The sequence below is a fragment of the Ambystoma mexicanum genome, chromosome 7p (genome assembly GCF_040938575.1).
Source record: "Ambystoma mexicanum isolate Mex_15411 chromosome 7p, UKY_AmexF1_1, whole genome shotgun sequence".
NCBI classification, from domain to species: Eukaryota; Metazoa; Chordata; class Amphibia; order Caudata; family Ambystomatidae; genus Ambystoma; species Ambystoma mexicanum.
This window is the reverse complement of record NC_090939.1, coordinates 648,407,960-648,427,950: the sequence shown is the minus strand read 5'-3', so window position 1 is coordinate 648,427,950 and position 19,991 is coordinate 648,407,960. Positions and strand designations below refer to the sequence as shown.

Here is a 19,991-nt window from a genome sequence, read left to right as displayed (position 1 = left end):
TCAATTGAATTCCAGTTCTAATAAAGCACGTGTTAATGACTCGTTGCTTTATCGTCCTTCGTTTTAGTCATTGATCGGGTCTGCAAACGCAGAAATTCTTAGTGTCTTGCTTCTAGATCAGCCACGTTGGGATGGAGGTTCTTGCCTTTATAAACCTTCATGTCATTCCGATCCAGCCAAGCTCGTCTGCCTGATACTTTAGCAGCTGAAGGGGACACTTCCTCACACAGAATCGGCCATTAAAGCAAGGCTCATGCCACTTTCGGGTGACATTTTTGATCAGGATCCGGTCCCGAACATATAACTTAGGTGGTGGTAATAGTTCACTTGGATTGGTTGCCGAATGTTGTTCTTCTGTGTTCCTAGACCGTCCCCCCGATGATTGACTTGATCTGAAATGAAAGAAATAATGGTAGTCATACATGTCAAATAATCGTGCATCTCATCACCTAAAGTTTTGGCTATACTCTGGGCATCACTCCTAATCCTAGACAGAGTTGTAAGGGGCGTTCTCATTCAACGCCCTGTAACTAGCTCATGTGCGGTGAGGGGGTGGTCCGACCCTGGCTGATTCCGAAGGGCATATAAGGCCAAGGGTAGGCAATACAGCCATCCCTTTTTCAAAGTCAATTTAATCTTGGTGATCCTCTCTTTGAGGAGGCCGCTGATTCTCTCACATATCCTGTTCGCTTGTGGGTGATATGGAGAAGAAAACTTGTGCTTTATACTTAATAAAAGCCCTAATTATTCGAATAGCTAATTGACAAAATGTGGCCCATTATCGGATCTTAGTACTTCACACACAGCCCACCTCGGGAAAACATTGTGTACTAAAAACATTGCTGCGCAAGTTGCATCAGGGTGTGTACACGGACCCGCTTCGATCCATCTAGAGAAGGAACACACCACCACTAATAGATACCTACATCCATTACATGCCTGTAGCATATCGACATAGTCGATATAGAAATACTGAAACATACCATTCGGTCGAGGTATTACTCTAATCGTTCTCATTGTATGCCCAAAAGTAAGCCTTTGACACACAATGTAATTGACCATAAACAGTACAACGTGTTCCAACAAATTAGGAATGAAACTGTCTTCTGTAATATTGGCAGCAAGACTTTATCTAGTTACATGCGCTGGGTAATGCAGCTGTTCAAGCGCGACTTCTAATGAAGTTACTGGCATTACTGGCTTCCCAGTGCTGTCCTGTCGCCATAATGCTTCCGTGGGGGATAAAGAACAACGCCTTAGTTTGCACAGTTCTTGCTCTTCCTGTGGTGCGCTTCCCTGAATCTCTATTAATTGGGTTATGGACAGCACATTAAACCCTTCTGGTACTAACATGGTTGTAACCGAATTCTCTTAATATCCTCAGTATCAAAACTCAATATTTCTGGAGAATATGTGCCCCTTTTGGCTTCTATATCTGCAGCTTCATTCCCGCAAGAGATAGTCTGTTCGTTCAGTATGTTCTGCGCATTTTAAGACCGCTATGGCTACTGGGAGTTGTAGTGCCTTAATAAATCTATCCAATAAGGATGCATGCTGCACTGAAGAGTTGTCTGTGCAGAGGTAGCTCCTCCTTTTCCTACGTGCCAGCACCATCCTTAAGTACTACCATGTAGGTTTCATGTGAGAACAACCTTGCCTGGAGCAATCATGGATATGCCCCAGCATGGAGAGGGTCGGCAGGGAGGGATAGTGCTGCATGTGGCTAGCATTGACCTGTCCCTCGTTTTCGATATCGTAAGCCGTGACCGTTTATGGTGGAAGCTACAGCATCTGGGAGTTCCGTCAGTTTTGTTTAGAATTCTGATGTGATTACATGAAGACTCCTCAATTATGTTACGGCTCATTCTGTGAGGGGACCTTAATAAGCCTATTACAACTGAGAGGGGTTTACACTTGTATACAGGTGCATTATAAATTACTTGTATCATATGGCAGGGGTGCATTTTGGCACCCCTGCTGTTTAGCCTCTACATGGTAGGCCTGGGAGAATTCCTTCAGAAGGCCTCAATGACTTCCCCACATGTTTTTGGACATAACATTCCCCTGATTGTTTATGCAGATGACATCCTCATGGACCATGCTCATGTGGAACTTCAGAGACTAATTGATGCATTTGTAAAATATGCAGTACTGAATCACTTAATCATCAATGAAAGGAAGACTTAAGTAGTATCTTTTGGGGGGGGGATAAAAGGAAGAACAAGGTGTGGCAATTAACTGGGAGAAAACTTGAAAATGTAGAAAATCAGACATACGTGGGATTCAAACTGTTGATTCTCCCGAACCGCCAAACCCTGGTAGATATGATCAAGGTAAAGGCTATAGCATTCAGCTTCCAGATTGAGGCACTTTTTGATCTTGTTCGGTAAGTTTACGGTAATCTCAGTAAGACAATTTTACCTGGCCAAGGTGTAGTACCAGCACTCATCTGCGGAGTGGAAACGTCTTTAAGTCAATTTGATTTCACAATTTTTGAAGGGCTTGTATTCAAAACAGCGCCATCCCTCCCAATGAGCGTTCCCATGGTAGCACTTAGTTTTCAATTGGGTTTAGCTTCTTTAAATAAGTGCACACTTTCAAAAAACGTTTTGTTGTTTTGTGAGAAATGTATCATGCCGCCACCACAATCTTTCTACAAATTGGGAGTAGAGCTGGGGGGTAGGTGGGGAATCCCTTTGTCAAGGTCTGTCTGTGTAAAGGCTATGTCCCAGAGGGTAATTGACCTGACAGAGGGAATCGCCATCCTCCGTGTACTGAAAAAGAAACTGTTTTCTATGGACTAGTGCAATACGATCAGTGCAATGGCTAGGTACAAACGTTTGCAGAGTTTGGCAAGAATACACAAAAAACTTGGGGAGCCCGCACATTACCTGCAATATTTTCTATCTCTGGCAGCTCAAAATATTAATATAAATGTTTACGCTTGAATTTGTTGAGCACAAGGGATAACCCGACGATCAGGACCTGGGTGCTCTGACGTGCTGTAGATTTCTATGCTGGATCCAGAGTCACTAAAGCACATGATTATGGACTGTCGAGGCCTTGATGAGAAAATGTACTTCGAATGATTTGTTAGTAATATTAATATTAGGGAATTATTTTTAATACTCCTTTCAATAGCTTTGATTACAGCACTGCTGCACTTTATGAAAGACATTGGTTTAACTGAATGGACTTGAAGGGACACTGGCCCCTAGTAAGGCATTGTTGAACATGCATGAATGGGTGTTTTCTCCATTTTAAGACTGAATGAGGAATTGAGAATTTTTTGGCTAAATGTTTAAGCTATAGTCGCATTATATGATGCATCTTAAACACTGATTTTTATATTGTGAAAGGTTTGTTTAAATTTTTTTTAGCTTTTTCTATTTGCACAAAGACTCCCCAACGAGGAAGGTACTATATCGATCAAAAGGGTATCGGGACACAAAGGGGAAAGATGACTCGGAAGAAGGGAGGAAAGGGGTAAAAGAAGGATCAACATCGAACCAAAGGGGGCGGGGGGCAAGGGGTGGGGTAGTGTAGTTTCAATCGTGTTGAATAAGTGTTGAAAATGCTAATAAAAAGATATGTGCAAAAATAAAAAAGAAGGTACGTCCTTTGTTCATTGGCATGAAGATCTTGTGAGCATCTACTCTTAGGATATGTCAGTTATGTTTTTGAGAAGCAAGAAAATCAGTCATGAGCTTTATTTATCCTTCTTGAATGTTTTGAAGGTTTTCAGTATGTACGGAGACTCAGTTGAGAGTATCTGCAATATTTTAAAATGTTATTAACTATTTACTGAAATGGGTGTTGTACCCCTAATTGCATATTATATTGTGCTCACATAAGATTGAGTGTAATGGAAAACATCTGACCAGGGTACTTTTCTTTACTTTATTAAATGGGCATGCTTATTGTTTTCTTTCCCCAGCATCAAAAAATCATTTACTGCAGATAAAGAAAACAGCAGTAAAAACTAAAAAAAGGAGCAGAAGGAAAATTCTAGTCAGTCCTGTTAAAGCAATTCAGAGTATTTTGAAAAACAAGCAAATGGGAAGTCCAGCTAAAAGTGCTCTAATCTCTTCTGGAAGTCCTCAGAAACTAATAGATGGATACTTAAAAAATGGAAACACATTTTCTTGCAAGCCCCAGGTAATACTATTTCTGTAACAAGCTATTTTCACTCTTCAGTAATTGTTATTTAGTCTAAGAACAATGACTTAACTTTATCAACCATTGGCAACCTAAATCTAGAGTATGTATAATGTGAAAACAATGTGATACTCCACCACTGAATTTTGTATAGATTCACATTCTTTGTTTGAAACTATGGCAGTTACATAGCTGTTTTGCTTTGTTTACCACGCTACGCAACTTGGGCTACTAGCAGACACTTTACTTGTATAATTGAAATGTTATTATTGTTGTAACATATTTGCCTTAAAATGGTGATGAACAGTTGGTTGGCTGCGCCAGGATATAGTTCAAGGAGCGAAGGATGGAAGCAGGAACAATGAAGTCATGATGTTACTTCACCTGAAGGTGATAACGTCATGAATCAAGATGCTGTTTTGGGTAAAGAAACCCCAGAGCTTCTCTTAAACCACACAGTTTGTTAAAAAACGTGCCTAATTCAAAAATTACTTATTTCCCTGTTAAGAGTGCCACACTTAGGGAAACTTCATAACCTCACGACAAGCTCTATTTTAGTATCTCTCAGTAATGAGAGCATTCAAACAACACAGGATTCTCATTCCATTGGTCATTCAGGTCCCTGAATTCATATTTTATGCGCACATTGAAAAGGAAAAGGAGGCTTGTAATGGATCCTTCCTCCAACGGATCCTTCCTCCAACAGAACCGAATCGTTGATATTCTATCTCCAGCACCCTCTGTGTTTGGAAATTGTTTGGCTACCAAGAGGTGCAGTGCATCTCTACCCAGCACTGTTGCACACTCCACACTCCATGTCAGACATGACGTTGGTGCCAGTAAATATGGAGCACCGTGTCCCATGACCTCAGTACTTTTTTCCACATACTCCATATGTTTCTGGAGCGCCACTTAACCTAAGCTACCTTCTTCCGAACTGCATCTTGCCTAACCAGCAGAAGGCCTCAAGCTTCAATCCCAGCACAGACTACTGGATGCAAATGTCTGTGCCGGATCCCCACAGGTATGCTTTTATTGCATCAGTGAAGACCATGACACGTAAGGTTGCTGATCCTGCCAGTCAGTGTATTACAAGGCCTTCAGAGAATGTGTTTAAAGCTCCTCACTTTCACCACAAAGGTGATAAAGAGGACCCCTTTGGTCTAGTATCCTGCAGAGGAGCGGGTCTGCAAGGACAAGAATAAGCAGCAGCAAAGTTTCCCAGCAACTTGAGCTTTAGCCACGATTGTTTAGCAAGTGCAGCCTGAAACTAATATAGTTGGGCCCACCCCAAGGATAGCCCCTCTGTGTTCCCCTCAGCCGAATGGGCAGGAACAAACAAGTGCAGCAAGACAGACCAAACCAACCAGAGGGGTTTCCGGGAGGTTGTTAACCCCCCCCAAACCCTCACCCGAGAACACTTTTAAAGGAATGCATTAAAATGGTGTATTTTACAGCATGCTTTTTGTAAAAAATAAAGTAAAAAGCAACACAGTTTACAGTAAATTTTGTAGGGTAAGACATGAAAACATCCATTACATGCCATGTTGCCAGCAGCGCACATGAGTATTTTCCAATGTACTGATTGTTCCCATATATGTCCATGCTGGCTCGACCTCTATAGGCCAGTATTGCCACATAAGGACATACTCAAGTTTGCTTTGCCCGTAATGATGCTATGAGGTCTATGCTAGCTCTGCCAACATATGCCTGTAACAACACACAACAACTAACTACTGTTGACTTTGCCACTAGCACCAGTAGAAATACCATGCCGCAGTAAGAAACCATATTCCTGCTAGCTGCACACATATATCCCCTTGTAAGAATATGCATCATGTTGGCTTGGCCATAAATGGCAGTGAAAATGACATGGCACAATAAGAAAATATTTCCTTACTGGCTGCACAACTCCCCCCTCCCCTCTGGACAAGGGCCGCCTGTCTGTGCCTATTGGTGCCGGGAGGGAATGTAAAATTAACCTCACGGTATACAGTCTAAAAAGTACCATAGCCGTACTGCCTGCTTTTGACATTTCAAAACACTGGCTATTTCGCCTATATTCATACTTTCTCATCCAAAGCCCTTTGTCAGCTATCTAACGGTGTTCGTGTGACTCCTGTGCCTCATTCTACTGACTCCTCCTAGGAGTATCGCTGTATACAGACAGATTGTCAATTATTGCTATTGCACCTGCTATTGTCATTTATACAGCTTGTATTCCCAGAGTTAGCAGAAAGAGCAGCCTCCTTTGCCTTTGTTAGCCATTTTAATATGCTGCATGCGCCGTAACATCCTTACCGAAATATTGTTACCATAGCCACTAACATATATCAACACAGCCTCCTAACAGTGAACTCGCCCGAGTTGATTGTCAGGAGCCGCCTTACGCTGTACATAATCTTGATACCCGCATCTCGGAAAACGTACTAGCCTGTGTTCACCATGTTTCTAACGTTACTGACCATTGCGCCCTGCCTGTGAAAGCAACATCTAGTCTCCCGTGTCACACTGAAAACACTGGGAATTGCTCAAGCGCACTATGCCCTAACTACAGCTAACCTCACTGTCTAAAACACTATAAGCCATCATACCGCGTCTCTAAATCCTGCAGTCCACCGTGCCTTGCTTGATAATTGTTCTTAGCACCCTATGCCTAAGCTGTACTTGGCCTTTACTGTCTCACCTTGTGCCTTACTGTGTCCGGCTGCAATCCTGATCTTAGCATTCTATGCCCAATTGCAAGGGACATTACTGTGCCTTACCTTGTAGCCCATTGTGCCCACTGCGAAATGTGCATTAGCTCACGGCGTACCTCACTACAAGTGGCTCGAGTCTATCGAGCCTATTGTGCCTTGCATGAAAACTGTAACTAGCTTTCTGTAACCTACTGTAACCTACTGTGTAAACTGATTTTAGCCCTGATGTACGTACGCCTTACACTGGCACCTAGTTTTGCATTTGTAAGATACCTGCCTACATTTGCAGCTCACTGTGCCCACTGTGATATTTGTACTAGCTCTCTGCGTACCTCACTACAAGTGGCTCCGCCTATTGTGCCTTGCATGTAAATTGCAATTAGCTTTCTGTGACCTATTGTCACAGGTTTAGCCTTTTCTCACCTCTTTTCTCTGTTTTGCGGAGTCCTTTGTCTGGGTTTTCTTCCGAGCAGTTCGTGTCTTGTACAAGCCTGCTCGGCCGTCTTCGGATTCCAGGATTCGTTCAGCTTATTCGTCCGGGATCTTTGGAAACTCCAGGAAGCTTGGAATGGAGGCAGCACACGGAGGCAGTCTGCGCGGAACGCAGAAGAAACAGGATCAAGGAAGGTAGAAGGAAAGGAGAAGGAGGAAGGTCCGGGAACCAGGAAGCAACACAGTTCAGGAGAACGGACTACGGAGCACGTCAGGCTCAGCTAACGGTAGCGTTGAGACACGCGGAACCGCAGGGGAGTGGCTAATTTATAGAACGTGCTGCAAAGGACGTAAAGGTCGATAGACCGCGTTCCGTGTATACGGCCATGTTGGGAGTACTACAGCGAGTAACCCCCGATGTGCCAGGGACCAGGAAGACCAGAAAGGGCGTGATCGACGGATCATGATAGCATGCCCCCTTCTAAAACCCGTTCCACTGGGTTTACCTGGATGAATTCGGTGGAATCTTCTGAGCAATCTGGGGGAGTTCAAATTTGAGACCGGTTCCCAGGTACGTTCGCTGGGTGGATAACCTTTCCATTCCACCAGGTATTGAAGTTTGCCTCGTCTATATCGCGAATCACAAATACGAGAAACTTCATATTCCAGCTGGTCATTGACGAGCACAGGACTAGGTCTAAGAGTAGTCCGTGTGGTTTGGATGAAAGGCTTCAACAGGGATTTGTGAAAAACTGGATGTATCTTCTTCCAGGAGTCCGGGAGTTGGAGTCGAAAGGCCACAGGATTGATGATCTCTTTTATAGAGAAGGGTCCATAATGCCGGGGAGCCAATTTATTCGGTCTGAGATGTCGGGGTAGAAGTTTCGAGGATAGCCATACTTTATCCCCAATGGAGTATGAAGGTCCTGGTCTTCTCCTTGAATCTGCATAGTGTTTGGTTTGGATTCGCGCTCTTTCGAGATGTTCCTTGGCTTCTCTCTGAACATTTATGAGTGTTTCAATCCAGGAATCGACAGTAGGAACAGGTGTAGGGTGTGGAAGAACAGAAGGTAAGACCGAAGGGTGAAATCCTTGGCTGCAGAAAAAAGGACTGGTCTTAACAGCCGAATCGTCCGAATTATTGTAAGCAAATTCGGCTACTGGTACTAAAAGTGACCGATCATCCTGGACTTTGGTACAGAAACAACAAAGATATTGTTCAAGGGTTTCATTTACTCGTTCCGTGACACACCATTGTTTTGGGGATGATATCCCGAGGAGAGAGCTCGTTGAATCCCTAGTATCCTGCAGAGGTGTTTCCAGAATTGAGATATATACTGGGGTCCTCTGTCCGATATGATCTTGGAAGGAAGTCCATGCTGTCGGAAGATGTGTTCCAGGAAAATACCAGCAAGTTCTGAAGAGGGTGGTAATTTATACAGAGGAGTAAAGTGAGCCATATGAGTGAATAGATCAGTGGTGACCATGATAGTGGTATAACCTCTAGAAGGCGGCAATTCCACAATGAAGTCTGTAGCAATGATTTCCCAAGGTCTGGTTGGTGGTGTAGGCTGTAATAAGAGACCTGCTGGTTTCTGGCTATCATGTTTGTTCTGATTACAGACGGAGCAAGATTGACTATACAGTTGTACATCGGTCTTCATCTTGGGCCACCAAAATTGTCTTTGTATTAGACGGAGGGTGTTGGAAATACCACGATGACCGGAATGAAGAGTATCATGGCAGAGATTTATTATTCTTTGTTGTAATTTTTGTGTAGGAATGACCAGCTTGGTATCTTTGAACAAGTATCTGTCCTTGACTCTCAAGTTCCATTGATTCCTTTCCGAAATTCCCTTCAAAAGTTCCGAAGTCTGAGTTTGCATACAAATCTCTTCCAGGAGGTTGTTTGCTTGAGCTATGAATATGGTATGAGGAAACATCTTGGGATACGTCCGATCTGCCGGAGGTTCATAGTCTGGACGATGAGAAAGTGCATCAGCTATTACATTTTGGGTTCCAGGAACGTGGTGAATTTGAAACTGATATTGGGCAAAAAAGAAGGCCCACTGAGCTTGGCGACTATTTCTACATTCCAGGGCTTGCAACACTGGTAGGTTTCGATGATCCGTGCGGACATGGACCGGAAATTTGGCTCCTAGAAGTAAATGACCCCATTCTGTGAAGGCTTGACGGATGGCTAGCAGCTCTTTCTCTAGGACGGAGTAATGGGTTTCACTAGGAGATAATGTCCGAGAAAGGTATGCGATGGGATGTTCCAAGCTATCCTCGAATTGCTGTTTCAGGACGGCTCCAATGGTGTAATTGGAGGCGTCTGTCTCCACTATGAATGGTCGATTAACATCAGGCTGAGCAAGAACGAGAGCTTGTGTAAATTCAGACTTGAACTGTTGGAAGGCTTTCTCTTGGGCCATGGTCCAATGGAAGAGAACATCTTTTTTCAATAAGGCAATTATTGGTTAGACAATCTCGGAAAAGGAAGGTATGAATTTCCTATAGAAATTAGCCAAGCCCATTAAGGATTGTATCTGTTTCACCGAGGCGGGGCTAGGCCAGGATAAAATAGCCTTAACCTTGGATTGATCCTTCTCCAGCATGGGGTCTGGCATGGATTCACATGCTCATGAATATTCCCCGTCGTCAGGCCGGGAATCCTCGGTATAGAAAAAAAATCAGTATCAGTTTCGTTTCTGATCTGTCTTTCTTAGTAGTAACTAGTCACTGGTCTCTGGGTCATACTGCCCCCAGCCAATGACTGCCCTCTCCCTAAGCCCCGCCTCTGGCAGCCATACTCAGATTTTTACTGCACGTTCAAGTGTTGGGAGTCCTCGTGCTGTAGCTCTCGAGCTTTTGCTGCGTTTTCGTGCTTTTTTTCAGGAGATTTTCCTCATTTTTCGGTTAAGTAGAGCCTCAAGCTCCACCGTTTCTACATCCGATCAACGGGGATCCGTTTCGGAGTTTTCTACGCCCCTCAAGGGTGAAGATATCGTTGTTACGCTTTTGGAGGATTACAGAAGTTCCGAGGCCAACCCCGGACATGACCCAGGAGAAAGGAAGCTTGACGCCCAGGAAGCGCTGTTCAGGACCTGCCCTGGATGCAAGCTTCAGAATGTTTTCAAGGAGGACGAGCATTCGTTATGCCTCTACTGTCTCCACGAGGACAAGACGCACACGGAGAAGGACTGTGCGTTTTGTGGGAACATGTTGGAGCGGACCATGAAGGATCGCCACCTCCGTCTCGCCAACTGGCTGGAAGGGAAGAGCCCGTCAGGCGAGAAAAAGAAAAAGAAGTCCGAGCGGTCTTCTAAGTCCTGTGAGGGCGCCCCGGCGACAGGGGCCCAACAAAAGGCTAAGCACTGCGAGTCCGTGGGCACCGGGAGCGTCGAACGGTCGGGCTCCTTGGCTGCCAGGCAGGGCGCATCCTCCCCGGCACCATCAACCACGAGCCAACGCTCTGGCTTGGGTAAGAGGAAGTCCGAGAACCCGGCGAAGCTTCTGGAGAGGCCCCGGTCGATCTCGAAGATTCCGGCAAAGGGGAGCGAGGCTCGGACCCTCCCCCCAAGGTGAAGGCCCCAGGCGTACAGAAGGTGACGATGGCCTTAATTCGACCTGCTAAGACCTCGATTGAGGATGTCGCCGCGGCCCTGGCTTAGCCTGTGGAGGCTACACCAGTGGAGGCGACCTCAGGACCCAGAGTCTCCCTGCCACCGCGGAGGAAGTCGTCTTTCAGGCCCGTTGGAAAAGGTGGGGGAGGGGCTGGTGGCCATCGTGGATACGGACACGACCTCTGAGGAAGAGCTCATTGAAGTCGTGGAAGAGGCCCAGCCCATCGGGAGGGATCCCGACGAGGGCGACGACGAGAGCGACAGTGTCGCCGACGAGGCCCCTCAAGAGCCCTCCCGCCCATCGTTTCCGGCGCCTCAGGACACTTCGGCGGCCATTTTGTCAGCAATTCAGTCCTTATGCTCGGAGATAAGGACAAGGTTGCCCCTCCCCCCGACGGAGGTACCTGAGCCAGACCCGACGGGGGAACCGGAGCCAGGACCTTCGGAAAGTCCACCGCATAAGAGGAGGAGGACGCATCCTACGCCACCTCTCCCACCTCTGCGGCCTGCTCTGCCTTCCCCCCGGTCTACTACCCATGGGGATGATACATGCACGGACACGGCTATGACAGGTACAGATGACGACGGAGGCGACGACGGGATGTGTCCCCTGTCGCCCCCTGCTCACGCGTCCCCGCCCAATGAGATTGGATCCTTTCATGCCATGATTTCCAGGGCATCCAAGCTCTTCCAGCTCTGCCCAGAAGAGAAGAAGGAAGGGTTCCTTTACCAACGGTGTGAGGCTAAAAGGAAGACGGTCCTCGCCGTACCGCTTCTTGATGACATCTGGGATGAGGGGCTCGCCCTCCTCAAGAACCCTGCCACAGCGCTGGCAAAGAGGGACCGGTACGAGAAGAAGTACCAGGTCCCCGACGCTGCCCCCTTGTGCCTTCGGGCGCAACCTACCCTGGATTCGGTCGTCTCGGCGGCGGCAAAGAAGAAAGCTGGGGGGGCATCGGCCTCGACATCAACTTCCCCGCCTGACGGCAAGGGCAGAAAGCTGGACACGATGGGACGACGGATCATCTCATCCGCAGCGACGACTATCAAGGCGGCCAACGCCCTGGCTATCGTAGCCCGCTACGACAGGGAGTTGTGGTTCAAAATCGCCCCTCTGTTGGACTTCCTTCCGGACGCAAAAAGGGCTGAGGCCCTTGAAATCCTACAGGAAGGTGAGATTGCTTCGGACCACGCCATCACGGTGGCAACGGACATCGCCGACACCGGTTTCCTTCAGTTGGGCAACGGCGTTTGCTTGAGACGACGAGGATGGCTCAAGGCCACGGATTTCTGCCAGGACGTACAAACCAAGGTTTTGGACATGCCCTTCGACCGGAACAACCTGTTTGGGAAGGCGGTTGATGAGTCCCTTCAGGCCATCAAGACAGACACAGAGACTGCCCGGGCACTGGGAGTGCTCCGACGACGGCCGTCCTTTCGGAGCTCCAGAGGCAGACAAGGTGCCTCCAAGGGATCCGGCAGTGGCTCCTCCACGTACCACCAAGCGGCAAGATCTTCGTCCCAGGAAGCCTACAGGGGACGCGGCAAGTCAGGTGGTGCCCGTCGTTGTCGACAGGGAGGTCAAGGAGGCAAGGCGGCCTCCAAACAAGATTGAACCGGCCGTGGGGTCGGGCCCCCGCCGAAGCACCCCGGTGGGAGGCCGGCTAGCGAGGTTCGTCAGCGCGTGGGAGTCCATCTCCACCGACCGTTGGGTGCTGGACGCCCTGGCCCAAGGGCACGCCCTCGAGTTTCATAAGAAGTGCCCTCGCGTTCCACCCGTGGCCAGGAAGGAAAATCACATCCCTCAACTACTGTTGGAAGTAAGGGCGATGCTCAAGAAGGGTGCCATCGAGCTTGTCCCAAAGAGGCTTCGGGGCTCCGGAGTTTACTCAAGGTACTTCCTTGTAAAAAAGAAGACGGGAGGATGGCGCCCCATCCTGGACCTGCGACGACTGAACAAGTACATCAAGGCACAGAAGTTCCGTATGGTCACCCTCCAGCACGTGCTGGGACAGCTGGAGGAGGGCGATTTCCTGTCGTCGTCGGACTTGGAGGATGCGTACTTCCACATCCCCATTCTAAAAAGACACCGAAAGTTCCTTAGGTTCGTGGTCCAAGGGCGGCACTACCAGTTCAAGCCCTCCCGTTCGGATTGAAGTCGGCACCCAGGGTGTTCACCAAGTGCCTCGCACTGGTGGCGGCACGGCTGCGCCTACAGGGGATCCACGTCTACCCCTACCTGGACGACTGGCTCATCCGGGCAAGGACAAGGGAGCTCGCCGTGGAGCACACTGCGAAGACCGTCCAGCTGCTCACGGACCTGGGATTCTCCATCAACTTTCCAAAATCCCACCTGGTTCTGTCGCAAGTCGCCCTTTTTCTGGGAGCCAAGCTCGGCACAGTGGCGCGGCTCGCCTGGCCGTCGGAGGAAAGGACCAGGACCATTCTGGGCAAGGTGCAGCGTCTGCTTGCCACGGACATGGCCAGGGTAAGATCTATCAAGTCCCTCGGTGCGCCTTTGCAGGCTTCGGGTGCGCCCCTTACAAGAGCTCCTCGACGCCCGCTGGGTCCAGTCGACGGGCAGCTTCGAGGACAGGATCCCTCTCAACGAGACGTTCCGTCAGGCGATCCGGTGGTGGGGTACCCGCTCCCATCTGTCGGCGGGCACGGACTTCCAGACCCAAGCTCACCAGGTGACGGTGACGATGGACGCCTCCCTGGAAGGTTGGGGAGCGCACTCGGGAGATCTTCACGCGAGAGGCCTTTGGCTCCCGGAGGAGAAGTCACTCCACATCAACATCTTGGAGCTCTGCGCAGTGTTCTGGGCCCTAAGGTCTTTTCTTCCACCCCTCAAGGGCAGGGTGGTGAGGATCTTCACCGACGACACCACCACGATGTTCTACATCCGGAAGCAGGGCGGAACCAGGTCCCCAGCCCTATCCAAAGAAGCCCAGGATCTGTGGCATTGGGCCGTCGGCCAGGGGATGTTTCTGGTGCCTCTTCATCTGGCAGGAATAAAAAACACGATCGCCGACTCACTCAGCAGGGAGCTGCGCTCGTGCCACGAGTGGGAACTACGCCAGGATCAAGTGGTTCGACTCTTCCGACGATGGGGCGAACCCCAAATCGATCTCTTCGCGACGGCGACGAATTCCAAGTGCCGGAGGTTCGCCAGCAGGTTCCCCCAGCCGAGGAGCATGGGCAATGCTTTCTCGTTCCCCTGGGACGGCCTATTTCTTTATGCATTACCTCCGCTGCCGTTGCTGCTCCAGCTCATCAACCAGCTCAAGAGGTCCCGGTGCAGGATGATCCTCGTCGCACCGGCGTGGCCGAGACAGATCTGGTTCCCGGACCTTCTGGACTTGTCAACGTCCACACCAGTCAAGCTGCCGACGGATGCAGACCTTCTCTCCAGAGAAGGAGGCGCCATTCTTCACCACAACCCGGAGTCGCTGAACTTGCAGGCCTGGCTCCTGCAGCACTAGAGTTTGGAGCGAACGACATCCCGGCCGTCTGCAGAGAGGTTCTTGCAAAGACCAGGGCGTCCTCAACTCTCAAGTGCTACGGACATAAATGGAAGAGGTTCTCTGTCTGGTGCCGTGCACAGAAGATTAACCCTCTGCGGATTACGGCCCCTCAATACTGCCGTACCTACTGTCGCTGGCCAAAGCTCGACTGGCTCACGCCTCCATCAAAATACATCTGGCTGCAATCTCCCGATATACCAGTACTACGGGACGGGCATCCTTGTGGTCTCATCGCCTGGTGAAAGAATTCATGAAGGGACTGTTCCGATCATTCCCGCAGGTGAAGGCTCCTGCCCCGGCGTGGGAGCTTAATGTGGTGCTGACCAGGCTCATGGGGGCCCCATTCGAGCCTATGCATTCGGCGCCTTTGAAGTTCCTGTCATGAAAGACAGCTTTCCTTGTGGCCATCACCTCCGCATGATGAGTGGGAGAGATCCAGGCCTTATCTTGCAAGCCTCCATACTTGACTTTTCATGACACGAGGGTGGTGCTGAGGACGCACCCCTCCTTTATGCCCAAGGTGCCGTCGGCCTTCCACCTCAATGAGCCCTTGATGTTGCCAGTTTTCTTCCCGTCGCCTTTGTCGCCGGCCGAGAGGACTTTGCACTCGCTGGATGTAGCTAGAGCGCTGAAGTTCTACGCGGACCGCATGAACAGTTTTCGGAAGACGTCACAGCTGTTTGTGAACTTTGGGACTGTGAATCAAGGGAAGGCTCTCTCGAAGACTTCCATTTCCAGATGGCTCTCCGGCTGCATCATGCACTGTCACCGGTTGGCAAACCGACCGCTGCCTGGCCGTCCGAGAGCCCATTCGACCAGAGCGATCGCTGCTACCACGGCGTTCCTGTCTGGTGTGCCCCTGCTGGACATCTGCAGGGCTGCGACGTGGAGGTCGACGCACACCTTCACAAGATTTTACTGCGTCGATCGGGACTCCAGGGAGGAGTCCAGGGTCGGCCAAGCAGTGCTGCGCAACCTGTTCGCCTAAGGTGAGCCTGGTGAGGAGGTAAGAGATGCTTAATGTTGAGTTGTTGTATTGCTTAATGTTGAGCCTGTTGCCACCTCCCGTGGTTGTGCATGTGTGTACTGCTATGTATTCTCTTATTCATGAGCATGTGAATCCATGCCAGACCCCATGCTGGAGAAGGAACAAGTTACTTACCTGTAACTGTTGTTCTCCAGCATGGGTCTGGCATGGATTCACATGCGAACCCTCCCGCCTACCCTGCTGCGGCTCTTCACTTGGTCATACTGCCACTTTACGTGCTACCAAATCTGAGGATGGCTGCCAGAGGCGGGGCTTAGGGAGAGGGCAGTCATTGGCTGGGGGCAGTATGACCCCAGAGACCAGTGATTGGTTACTACTAAGAAAGACAGATCAGAAACGAAACTGATACTGATTTTTTTTTCTATACCGAGGATTCCCGGCCTGACGACAGGGAATATTCATGAGCATGTGAATCCATGCCAGACCCATGCTGGAGAACAACAGTTACAGGTAAGTAACTTGTTCCATACCGATACCATCGGGAGTAAGGACAAACCCTAGGTAGTGAACAGTAGAAGTATGGAAGATGCATTTCTCGGGCTTCGCCAGGAGTTTATTTTCGCGTAAGCGTTGTAATACTGCTTTCACATGTTCTTTGTGCTTGAGGGTCCTTCGAAAATATTAGAATATCGTCCAGATAGAAGATCACAAAAAGGAACAGCATGTCCGAGAACACTCGATCCATGAAACGTTGGAACACCGCTGGTGCATTAGCAAGTCCAAAGGGCATGACTAGGTATTCAAAATGCCCAAAGGGTGTTCTAAAGGCTGTCTTCCACTCCTCACCTGCCCTGATACGAATCAAATGATAGGCGCCGCTGAGATCCAGCTTGGTGAACACAACTGCGCCTCTTACTGCTTCCAAGATGTCTGAGATCAAGGGCAACGGATAACGGTCCTTGAGAGTACATTGATTTAGACCTCGATAATCCAGAAACGGTCTGAGTTCTTTAGTGTCTTTTTTAGGAACGAAGAACAGGGAGGCCCCTGATGGAGATTTAGATGGTCGTATGGTGCCATTTGCAAGATTTGTATCCAGGTATTCACGAAGGGCTTTCTTTTCGGGTTCTGATAGGATGAACATCCTTCCAAAAGGAATCACTGCAGAAGGTTCCGTTACAATAGCACAATCTTCAGGTCTGTGGGGAGGTAAGGTCTGAACAATGGCAGAGGAGAAAACATCGGAATATTCCTGGTATGCCTCCGGAACCCGAATGATGATTGAGACTGAGATTGTGTTCTGATGAGTTGTAGGAAATCCCTTCGATGGTGTAGGATCAAGGTCTGGATGTAAGCAGTGGGACATACAAAACTCAGAACCCAGGAACAAGGATCCCCCTGCCCAGTTGATATAGGGGTTGTGTCTTTGAAGCCAGGGCATTCCCAAAACCATGGGGTAATGGGCTGACTTGATGATGTCAAATCTTATCCTTTCTCAACGTTGATTTATAGCAAGTTCGATCTCCTTGGTCTGCAGGGTTATAGGTCCAGAAGAAAGGGGTCTTCCATCAATTGCTTCTACAGGTTGCATGATAGTCCGATATTCGTAAGGAATATGGTGTTTTAGGACCCATTCATGATCTATGAATACCCCCATAGCTCCACAGTCGACCAGTGCCAGGATGGGGTATATTTCTTTCCTGGATGTTGTCAAGAAGGCCTGTAAGATTACCAAGGAATTTTGTCCAGGAGAGTTCAAGGATGGAATAGAGGTGGAGCAGACATCTCTCTCCCGAACCTGTGCTCCGTTTAGGATCGGGAGCTGGCGTTTCCCGAGCGCCGTGGGGGCGGGGGGGCTTTCGGACATTCTCTTACTAAATATTTGTCGGATGCACAATACATACATAATCCAGTATGAATCCTTTGCATCCTCTCTTGGGTGGTAATGGGTCCACGGAAGGACCCTAATTGCATAGGTTCAGGCTCATTGCTTGGAGTAGAAATGCCTTCTGAGCTCGAAGGGTTTCCAATGGGGTTTTTCTGGAGTGGTAACTTGGTTTTCTTTTTTTCTGCCTTTCTCTCCTGAATGCAAAAGTCAATCTGTAGAGCGAGATCCATTAGGGCTTGAAAGGAACCCGGGCGTGTCACTCTGGCTAGTTCGTCCTTGATCTCTTCGTTTAGCCCACTTCGAAATAAAGTAAAACAAGCTTCAGAGGACCAATCCGCTTCCTTAGCCAGCTGTTTGAAGCGTGTGACATACAAGAGCAAATCCTGGGTACCCTGATGAAAGTCGAGTAAACGTTCTTGGGCACTGTAAACCTGTTCCGGGCGTTCAAACATGGTCTTGAGGGCCTCTGTAAAGTTGTCGTAGTCATCCAGGAGAGCATCACCAGAGTTAACCAATGGGGTGGCCCAGGTCAAGGCATTCCCGGAAAGATGCGAAATAATAAAGCCCACTTTAGCCCTGAGCGTAGAAAAATAATAAGGCTTAAATGTAAAGTGGACCAAACAAGAATCTAGGAATCCACGAAGACTCTTTGCTGAACCGTCGTACTTGTCAACGACGCCGCCTAGAATTACACTCTCCTTTGTGGCGGAATCACGGGATAACACCAATTGTTTTAACGCAGCGTTTTCCGCCTTTAAGTTTTGCACTTCGGTCGTCAGCTCTTGCATTGCACGCATAAGATCCTGGACGGCCACTTCCATGTCTGTATCGAGATCGGTCAGGTGGCGTCTCAATCTGTCACAGGTTTCCCCTTTTCTCACCTGTTTTCTCTGTTTTGCGGAGTCCTTTGTCGGGTTTTTCTTCCGAGCAGTTCGGGTCTTGTACAAGCCCACTCGGCTGTCTTCGGATTCCAGGATTCGTTCAGCTTCTTCGTCCGGGATCTTTGGAAACTCCAGGAAGCTTGGAATGGAGGCAGCACACGGAGGCGGTCTGCGCGGAACACGGAAGAAACAGGATCAAGGAAGGTAAAAGGAAAGGAGAACGAGGAAGTTCCGGAAACCAGGAAGCAACACAGTTCAGGAGAACGGACTACGGAGCACGTCAGGCCACAGATAACGATAGCGTTGACGCGCGCGGAACCGCAGGGGAGTGGTTAATTTATAGAACGTGCTGCAAAGGACGTAAAGGCCGATAGACCGCGTTCCGTGTATACGGCCATGTTGGGTGTACTACAGCGAGTAACCCCCGATGTGCCAGGGACCAGGAAGACCAGAAAGGGCGTGATCGTCGGATCATGACACCTATTGTGTAAATGGTTTTTAGTCTTTGGTGTACGATCGCTCTACATTGGCACCTAGTTATGCATTTGTAAGATTCCTGCCTCCCGCGTCTGCTTTAGCCATGCAGCTATCTCACGTAGTGCCAGCCCTCATCTTAGGCATCCTCACCTATCTAGACATGACAGCACTAGCTCCTATATCTGGGAGGCCTCCTAGGAGCATCATGAATATGACCACTAACTACAGAGCACAAGTTACTCGCCTGACTATGTCATCTAGTCTCCCAGTGTCAGACCGAATACCACATTCCAGCTTCCTACAACCATGTCTCACTCTGAACGGCATCACCCTCAGAGACTACCACCACTAGACCTAACTACCCATCTCACAGTTCAGCATTTAACCAATGTTCCCACTCAGGCCATTCCCACTATAATCCCCTGTTATAATGCCTACATGCTACTTCAACATGTTTCCGGAGTATTCACCCTCACCTTTACCTTACCCCACAGCCCTGTGCTCATTACTAGCCAGAAATCATAGACTCCGCTCTAGACTTCCTAGTCAACATTCAACACGAACCAAGAAAGGCAGCATCTCAGTGTCCTCCACTCTAGCCAACACAGCCTCAGTTTCCATGACTGTAGGAAACAGTCAGAGGTCACCCAAGACCAAATATAACAGCCCCATACCAGTATCAAAGCCGGCCTCATCAACGCCAGATCACTCCCAGCACATGCTCTAGACCTAGCTGACATCATAACACTCAATGACCTAGACTTCATCGCCATCACAGAAACCTGGCTCCATTCAGTATCTGGTCCTTCACTTGCACTAGCCATCCCAGATAACTACTCCGTTCTACGATCAGACAGAGACTCAAACACCTCGAAAGGAAGAGGGCTTGCTTTCATCTACAAAACAGCACTAGGCCATAGAAAAGGCAATAATCAACCTATACCATCAGCAGAATTACTATCTATTAAATTGCTGACATCCTCCACCACTACCATCACTATCCACCTGATTTACCGTCCACCTAGCCCAACCTCATCATTCGAAAATGACATCTCACATTTGTGATCAGCTAATACCAAAAGCAATTCTTAAGTCATCATTTTAGGAGATTTTAAATTGGGTTTCCAAGACCCTAAGGACCTTAAAGCCCGAGCCCTTATGGACACCATTACTGAATTAGGATTCACACACCAAATATCCAATCCTACACATAAGAAAGGAAGAACACTAGATCAGCTAGCTGATCTGAACTGCAACCTTGATGTACTCTCCAACACCCCTTGCACTTGGACTCACCACCACCTAATGGCCTTTA

General features: G+C 48.6%; 1 protein-coding gene across 4 annotated transcripts in view; it reads left to right on the top strand.

The window, feature by feature from the left end:
- REV1 (REV1 DNA directed polymerase) overlaps positions 1–19,991 on the top strand; it is a 1,193,441-nt gene that overhangs the window by 879,738 nt on the left and 293,712 nt on the right. For all 4 annotated transcript variants that reach the window (XM_069636691.1, XM_069636693.1, XM_069636692.1 and 1 more), the window contains one exon: positions 3,938–4,158. In XM_069636691.1, the coding sequence (XP_069492792.1) occupies positions 3,938–4,158 (221 nt within the window). The remainder of the gene's footprint in view (positions 1–3,937; positions 4,159–19,991) is intronic.